Source organism: Coccinella septempunctata, chromosome 8 (assembly GCF_907165205.1).
Source record: "Coccinella septempunctata chromosome 8, icCocSept1.1, whole genome shotgun sequence".
Taxonomy (NCBI): Eukaryota; Metazoa; Arthropoda; class Insecta; order Coleoptera; family Coccinellidae; genus Coccinella; species Coccinella septempunctata.
The window spans coordinates 2882862-2891993 of NC_058196.1; the positions used below are offsets into that span (position 1 = coordinate 2882862).

General features: G+C 43.6%; 1 protein-coding gene across 3 annotated transcripts; it reads left to right on the top strand.

The window, feature by feature from the left end:
• The first annotated feature begins 2026 nt into the window (after positions 1-2026).
• Positions 2027-8487, top strand: LOC123319136. Of its 3 annotated transcripts, XM_044905987.1 has the most exons (8): positions 2027-2612; positions 2664-2786; positions 2881-3052; positions 3919-4167; positions 5563-5843; positions 7832-8016; positions 8080-8115; positions 8200-8487. In XM_044905987.1, the coding sequence occupies exons 5-8, from the start codon at positions 5788-5790 to the stop codon at positions 8346-8348; spliced, it is 426 nt and encodes a 141-aa protein (XP_044761922.1). In that variant the 5' UTR covers positions 2027-2612; positions 2664-2786; positions 2881-3052; positions 3919-4167; positions 5563-5787; the 3' UTR covers positions 8349-8487. The 3 variants fall into 3 exon arrangements, 2 of the variants coding, with proteins under 2 accessions (XP_044761922.1, XP_044761924.1); XM_044905989.1 differs by lacking the exon at positions 8080-8115; XR_006538452.1 differs by lacking the exons at positions 7832-8016; positions 8080-8115; positions 8200-8487 and having other exon boundaries at positions 2236-2612; positions 5547-6555.
• The last annotated feature ends 645 nt before the right edge of the window (positions 8488-9132 follow it).

Genomic DNA, 9132 nt, shown 5'->3' on the forward strand with positions numbered 1-9132 from the left:
ACGTTGTTTTTCTTACATGCCGCTGAAGATTTCAACGTTTTTCATCTGTTGATATGCGATAAACCGGAGCTGACGACGTTTTTCAGTCTTGCCACATTCTGGAATTTTCAGATTTTTACCGTGGGAGGGGATATGCCTATAAAGGCAAATTTTCCCCCGCGACGGTGACTTTTGACTTCAGTTCTTCGAGTTGCATTTTTCGACTTTTCGACTGTTACTTCAGTTCGTCGGCTGACTTTTGAATTCCTTTCGCTTGAGTATTATTTCGCTTTCTAACGTGGTTTCTAACTTCTAGTATAAATTCAGTTGATTTTCCGTAGTACTTTCGCCGTTGAGAATAATCATTTTGTGTTATTTGCATCAGTGCTTAGAATTAATTTTTTGGTTTTTTTTCTTTTTAAATCCTTTGAGTTTCGAGTGCTGTAACGGGTTTGGTCGGGAAAAGGATTAATCTCGAGCGCCAGCTATTCTTTCAATCAAGGGAGAAATAGCAAACCCACCCAGGTACCTACTAGTCGGAGACAGAGTTGGGTTTATCTAAGGTGGTAGCGATAACAAGTACTTTAAAACCGAATTTATTACAACAATCTAAATTACAGTGAACTATACAGTTATTTTCAAGTCAAGAAATATATTCAGCTGATGACCAAGTTCAAAAATAAGGAAAACAGAAATGTAATAACTTGTCACGGTGATCAGAAAGTGAAATCAATGAACTAAAGAATATTCAAATCAACTATATTCAGTCAAACTATCAGGTATTAAAGAAAGCAAACAATTAATAGCAGTCACTTTGATTCCTTCTGAGACAATAACGGATGTACGGGGTTTACACAAAATTTACAGTAACCGGGTGTCTCAGAAAGATCCAAGTCTCTGTAATCGGTTAATTTAGCAATGGGTTTGATCCCGAGCACTTCCAGTGATTTTCAGTGTACAGGCCAATCAGAATTTGAAACTATTCAATTAACGGGACGGGGTTGATACAGGTGAAACACAATGCAACAATTTACAGGATAACGGGGTAGTTTATCGTGGTCTCTCCGTGGCAACCTTGGGTGTACACGCCAAGCATTACCAGTAGAAAAACTTCGAGACTTCTGCCGATTGGTTTCTGTCACCAGATAGCCAGGCGAGAGAAGTCTGCGGTAAACGGGAAATCTACACGGAACACAACAGGGGTAGTACGGTATAAGTTACTGCGGTCTTTCTGTGGCAACCTTGGGTGTCACACGCCAAGCCTTACCAGTAGAAAAACTTCGAGATTTCCGTCGACTGGTCTTGGTTCACCAGAGAACCAGGCGACAGAAGCCTGCGTTAAACAGGAGGATTAACAACAAGGATCAACACAATTTAACAAATAAAAGAATGCAACTTTGAATCACGGAGTATGCGGTATCAAGAAGAGACTTACAGTTTGTTCCGGTACGGTCACACCACCACTTAGCAAAAAAAAAGAAAAGCAAAGGAAAACTTTAATACAATACGAAGACAGACTTAATTAAAGCGGAAATGAATTAAAGAATCACGAAGAAATCAAGAAAAGAATCACTACCGAATCAAGACTGAAAACAGAATCGCAGAATGACTACCGAATGAATAATCATGAATTAATAACGAATGACTACCGAATGAATAAAAATGAATTAATTCTCGTCTGGTGGTGCGGTCCTATTTATTAACTCTCCAACATGTGGACGGTCACGTGATCAAAATTGCACTCAAAATTCGGAATTCTCGAATATTCTCCCCAGAAGAAATATTCTCGGTGGCGGTTATCTCTTTATCGGTAAAAGAAACTGTCGTTATCTGCAATCCACGATGTTTTATACTGAATTCGGTGTGTTTTTGTGGACGGAAAAACAACGCCGAATGCAGAAAGACACTTTTTCTTTATTTTGGATTCTTACGGCGGATTAAGGATGGAAATTTCAATTATACGGAATTTGAATTTATTAATCAGGATTCTGAAAAATATTTCCACAATGAAACGGAATAACTATATTGAAACTGAAATCTCCATCAGACGGTGTTGCATTGTTTCAACTGGAAAATTCAGGGAAACGGATATTTAAAACGAGGCTTGATTTTTATTGAAAAACAATCAAGTATCGTTACATCCCCCTCCCCTGGGAAAAATTGAAGTTGCGTTGAAGACACAAGTTCAATTTAATAAGGGGTAACTGGCCCATCAAAAAAAAAAAAACAAAAATTGATCGGAAATTCAAGTCGGTTAAGTGCTCGCTATCTCACCCTTACAGAGTTCTCATCCTAATCTAAACAGTACAATAGAAGTGATATCCGGATCTGCTCACAGGCGTAGTTCAGTAATCGTCCGGTAGGCGCTCCTTCCATGTAGCGGTTCTCTCCGATCCATGATCCATGATCCATACTCTGCGCTCTGCGTTACGCTCCGTGATCGGTGTCGTCCCTAGCTATGGACCGAAGTGCGTGTGATCTTTGATCCGATTGTCGGTAGACGTTTGACATAACCTATTCCGTGGCACTCTATGACTGTCGTTGGTTCGGTGGTATCTGTCAGAAACAACGTGCTTTTAGTGGAATGAAATTACTCCAGAATTGGGAAATGAAATCGATGGCAACATAAAACGGTGAGTACTCCATGTCGATTGTTCCATTTCATATTAACGGTTGGGTTTTAGGGAACTATCATTCACGATGAAATGGGCTGATGAGGCATCTTTGACGTTGACCACTTGTTGGCACTGTTTCCTTCTTGGATGTTGGTTCGGTGCATCAATTGACTACGAAGATGGGTCAAGCAGGTGAGTTTCGAATATCCCCTTCATCAAACCAAAGTTCTTTCGATTAGTACTTCAAGTGGGAAGCACCATTCACTAACTTGTGTTCTCGTTGTAGGTGGAAATGTACCCAAGCTTGAAATCACTCGCCGTTGGAGGCGAATTGGACCCTCTCACAACACTGGAGGTGGATGTGGACATTCACTGTGTGCCAGAATATTGTTCGGAGTTGGGACGTAATCCCTGACGGAGGAATGGTGGAGGCTCTCTGATCCGACAGTCCCCGCTAGGTAGGTTAACAGCTGAACTTTCATTCAAACCCTATTGGAGTAATTGGTATCCTAGAACAGACTTAATTGCCACATAGGTAATGTTTTAACAGTAGAACATTGACAGTATACAGAGCTTTTTCCAGTTTTCTTGGGTTGAATTAATTGAACAGATCACGGATATGCACTTTCACCAGTATCGGTGTTACAATTTCATAGAAAAAGTTACACAGGAGAACAGTAGTAGAGAACTAGATACAATTCAGACTATCTATCCAGTTTTTAAGGTAGTACGGTTAGTATTTGTTAAACGTTATTCATCTTAAATATTCTGAATACAATATTTAAAGCAACGGTTTGTCTCGGAACCTTGTGAATTCACAGAATAATTAATGTAACGGATTTCAAGCTGTGCTTTGCTCTGTCTACAGGATGTACCTTTCAGAAACACAGACAGATGACATCGTTTTGACATGTCGGTGCTGCTGAACGGATTGGCTATATCTAGATGAATTTGACCATTTGATAATGTTTTCCAATTGTAATTGCCAAGCTTGAACGGTATCATGAATCCATTCAATCCACTGAACAAAATGTAGAAAGAAAGTATTGTTTCTAGTTAGATGACATGCTAGATACTGATTTGTTCGGTGAACTGAATAGGATATGAAATCTTATACGGTGACGGTTGCTGTCAGGATATTGACAAAGGGTTTGTCAAATCACCGGTGTGATGGTTAACGGAACGGTAATAAAACGAAATTTCACATGACTGGGGATCATGTTTGATTAACGGGTGAACAGTAAAAATATCTCTACCCTGAGTGAAACGGTTTCAAATCTTCAACACGGATGTTGGCAACCCTCTTACCCTGTTCATCTTTCAGATCATACACTACAGGAGAGACTACCTTAATAACGGTATACGGTCCGGCGAATTTTGCAGCCAGTTTAGCTGCGAAACTGTCGACAGCGGATGATAACGGATTTGTGCGACGGAGAACTTTGTCACCTACATGGAAGCGAACTTCTCTACGGCGTAGGTTGTAATGATGAGCCTGCTGTTCAAAAGCCCTGTACAAGCGAGCTTGCACAAACTCATGTGCTTCCTGTAGGTGCCGGATTTGTTCTGTACGGTGAGTCATGTCTCTATTTACTTCGGTTGGGTTACTGTTTTCCTCATTTTGGGGGTTTGTCGAATAAATCGCCCTAGGGACACTTAGCTCCCTACCAAAATTCAGAAAAGCCGGAGTAAACCCAGTAGACTCTTGTTTAGCGGTGTTAATAGCAAAAACTAATTCCCCTAACTTTTCATCCCAGTTTCTCTGATCGGTTTCGCAAAATTGGGCAATCATAGTTTTTAGTGTTCGATTCGCTCTTTCTACCGGATTACACTGTGGCGTGTACGGTGGGGTAAATCTGTGAGCTATATTCAGTTCCTGAAGGCTGTTTTTAAATAACTTACTATCGTACTGTACTCCATTATCGGAGATAACAACGGACGGACATCCATATTTCAGAATGATTTGTTCGTATAACGCAGAATAAACGGTTTTGGCTGTAGCTTTTCGCAACGGGCGGCACTCGATCCACTTCGTGAAGCGATCTTGCATGACCACAATGTAAGAATTACCTTTTTTACTTCGGGGTAACGGTCCGACGATATCTGTAGATACTTCCCTGAATGGTGCATCTGCCATCCTGTGTGGTTGCATCTTCCCAGCAGTTTTCTGTTGCGAAACTTTGTAACGTTGGCACGAAGTGCAGTTTCTAACATATTTCGCAATGTCTCGGAACATACCAGGCCAGTAGTAATTCCGGGCAATCCTGGAACTTGTCTTGGCGATCCCCATATGTCCGGCTAGTTCCGAATCATGATTCTCCTTCAGTACGTCGGAACGCTGTTCGGTGGGTACGCATAATTTCCAGGGTTGTCCAGTTCCAATTTCCGTGAAGTCTGATGCATCCCAAAAATGTCGGAACAGTTTCCCATCGATTATGGCATAATCTGGGAAATCTCCTGGGTCCTTCTGAACCTCCTGTAGTTTCCTGTTGTACCATCGGCAGTGAATTTCCACTTCGGCCAGGTATACGGAATCTACGGACGGTAAGGGATTCCGGGACAGACTGTCAGCAAGTTTATTCAGGGATCCCTTACGGTACTGTACTTCAAAATCAAACTGTTGAAGAAAAACGGACCATCGAGCAATTCTTCCCGACGGTGATTTTATAGAATTTAACCATTTTAAACTCATATGATCGGAAATGACCGTGAAATGGAATCCCTCTAGGTACGGACGTAGTTTCTCTATGGAAAATACGATGGCGAGGCATTCTTTCTCGGATACTGAATAGTTTTTCTCGGCTGGGTTTAATGTGCGACTAACATAGGCAATTACCCTTTCTTCTCCATCTATCACTTGTGTTAGAGCTCCACCTAGGCCTGTATCACTGGCGTCTGTTTGTACCACAAACGGTTTGGTGAAATCCGGACAAGCCAATATCGGTGACTCAGTCAACTTGTGTTTCAGGATATCGAAAGCCTTCTGCTGGTCTTCTCCCCATTTCCACCGCTGTTTCTTCTTGAGCAGCAGGGTTAGCGGAGAAACTACATTGGAGAAATTCTCGATGAATCGACGGTACCAGCTCGCAACACCCAGGAATCGGCGTAACTCTCGGACGGTCTTGGGAGCAGGAAATGACACTATGGATGCCACTTTATCCGGATCCGTACAGATGCCTTCGGAAGTGACGACATGTCCCAGGTACTTCAGAGACTTCCGGACAAACTCACATTTGTCGGGATTGAGACGTAAGTTGGCTTCCCTTAGTCGTCTGAATACTTCCCTTAAGTTCTCCATGTGTTCTTCAAAGGTTTCCCCTAGAACGACTATATCGTCTAGATAGGCAAACGCTTTGGGCTCCATTTCGGGACCGATTACGGTATCCAGGAATCTCTGGAACGTGGCTGGGCTTGCGTGTAAGCCGAATGGCATGACGGTGAACTGAAATAGTCCTCTTCCCGGGACCGTGAATGCTGTAATAGGCCGGCTATCCTTTTCTAACGGTATTTGCCAGTATCCCTGTTTCAAGTCAATCGTCGAAATGTATTTGGCTCTGCGTAATTTGTCCAAGATTCCCGAAATATACGGCAACGGATACGCATCTTTAACGGACACTTCGTTGACTGCTCGAAAATCGATACAAAACCGGTATTTACCGTCCTTCTTTTTGACTAACACAACAGGTGAACTCCACGGCGACTTAGAAGGCTCAATAACTCCCTCAGCCAGCATTCGATCTACTTCCTGGTTGAAGATTTCCTGCATCTTCGGATTCTGTGGCCGGTATCGCTGTTTAATCGGTTCTGTCCCAGGTTTGAGTTTGATTTTGTGTTCTATCAGTTTCGTGGTGCCGGACAACTTCTCGAACTCCTTCATTTCTCTGGCGAGAAAAGCATCCAACTTCTTTTTCTGTGCCTTGGTCAGTTCCAGCAAGTGTTCGCCAGTGGCGTGTACCTCCACAGTTTTCCCACTTTAGGTGTTGGTTTGGAGATTAGTCGGCCTTCCAGATAGCACTCGGCGGTGCTAAGGTTAAGGGAAAAATTGTACACTCCCAGTACGTCCATTCCTAGTATGAGGTCTACCGGTAAATCAGACACCAACAAAAACTTTATGTCGGTCAAAGAGTAGTCAGCTATGTGTATGGCGGTAGTATAAAGTTTCGGCGTCGCGGTATACTGACCATTGGCAACTACCACAAAACCATCCTCAACGGGTTCTCCGGTGATTCCTTTGCGTTCACATTGTTCTGCCACCTTCTGACTGATGAAACTCCTCGTGGCTCCGGTGTCAATCAGTGCATTGTAGCGCTTCCCTGCTACTTTTACTTCCACCAGCGGACGGTTGTCGTTACACACAGTCGATGCCATAGGAGTCAGCGTCCCCGGAGAGAGCGAATGTTTTTCCTCTGGCAACGAGAACAGAACAACCTCGGTCGTCCTCGACATTCCCGTCGCATGTGGCCGTATTCACCACATCGGAAGCACTGTGTTTGGAAAGATACTTTCCTCGTCGGTGGATCAGTCCGGTTTCCCTGTGTTTCTTGTCGGTCTCCTTGTTGGTTTGATCGTCGTGTTGGTATAGGTGATGAAGCTCGGTTGGGTGAACCTGTATTTTGCTTGTCGACTCGTGCCGTTGGTCGATCCGGTCTTGGCTGGGTGTTTCTAGACGGTGATGGCGGTGTTTGTGGTCTGTTGTGACCTACTGGTACTGGTGGCTCTGAGTTTCCTGATATGTTTTCGGTGTCTAAGGAGAAACTGGCCTGTTGTCGGTTCTGTTGTGACGGACGATACGTCAGGTGGGGCTCGTCAAGAAGACCTGGTTTAGAGGGTGGCCTGGTGTACTGGCTCATCTGCCACTGTACTAACTCGAAAACCTTTCCTTTTCGCAGGAGCTCATCGTAGGTGTTAGTCTCCTGGAATGCTAAGGCCTGTTGTAGGGTCGGTAACAGCCTCTGTCTGATGATTCGGATTTGTTCCGATTCGGTTGGTCTACTGTATGTTAACTTCTGGAACAAATTCTGCATTCGAGTGACGTACATCAGCAGCTTCTCATCAGGGCCCTGCGTTCTCCTTTTTATTTCTTCCAACAGGTTCTCCTCATAGTTCACCGGTAAAAATGCTTCCTTAAGTTGCTCCTTGAAATCCTGCCAATTCCTGAATGTACCCCTCCTGGGGATGAACCAATCCCTGGCATCCTTCCGCAGTAGTTCATAAACTGACTCGAACACTTGTTCTAGGGATACCTTACGAGACTCGGCCAATCTCTCCACCTCCTCGATGAAGCCGCTCACACTACCTGTGCCACCAAATGAAATATTCCATTTGTGGACAGGAATGGTTGGCACCGGTGACGGTCGAGGTTCCGGCTCTAATGGTACTCTCTCTCTGGTCATGGTCCTGCCAGAGCTCACACAAGATGTAGGTAAGTGTGGAAAAGACACTCTGCGGGTAGAATTAATCCATCTTCTCGGTGTCCGATCTTCAGGTGATGCTGTCCCACAGTCCTGTGACTGGGTGACAGGTAATGCCGGTATCTGCCGCAGTAATGCTGTACATGTCCGCCTTGTCTCGTTCATGACATGTTCTAATGTTTTATTCCTTACAGGTGTACCAGTATGTGAGACATCAGCAGCTGTCAGAAGATTGACCCCATCTCCAAGATCAATCAGGGATGTTTCAGCTCTTTCCGGTTGGATCAGGGACATCCCAGGTGAACTGGGAACCTCCACATCCAAGAGGGACCGTTCCTGCTGACTGGATGGCTGTCCACGGGTGTTGCTACTACTCAGTTGCTCCAGCGTCTCCAAGGCCTTAGTTGTAGTCGCCTTCAGTTGTTCGATCAGTTGTAACTGTGCTTCATCGGAAGTGACAATAAAGTTCAGTCTTCCCTGAATGTGTGTTAATCTTGTGAATATTCGCGAAAATTCGTTAGTCGCATTAGCGTGATTGAAATTCTGAAGTGCTTCCACTAGATCGGTGAGTTTATTTTGGCAAATGTCGATATCCAGTGTGGGGTTCATTGATGTGCAAGGCTGTAGCGGTATGTCTGACTGTAACACTTGTCGTAGTAGACTCCGCTTTGTCATCACAGTGCTTGGTATTGACTGTCCTCTCAGTTCTAGTTCATAAGTCAATTCATCACTGAGCAGCCTGTTCACATCCATGTTCAATGACATATAGTTCAACTATCTTGCCACCCGACTCACGATCCAGTAACACACTCTCAATAAGTTCAATGTCCGGTATGAAATAATGTAAAGTCTAAGTTCAAAGCTAACACACGGAATAATTCAACACTGGTTATAATGTTTCAGAATCACTAAGTCCGATTAAATATCACTGTCACTAAAGCCCGGATGAACAACTAACTCAATAAAATTCACTGAAGCTCGGATGAATAATCAATTCAAAAAAAAATATACTAAAGTCCGGATGGATAATTAATTCAACAAAATTCACCAAGGCCTGGATGAACAATTAACTCGATAAAATTCACTGAAGCCCGGATGAATAATCAATTCAAAAATTTACTGAAGTC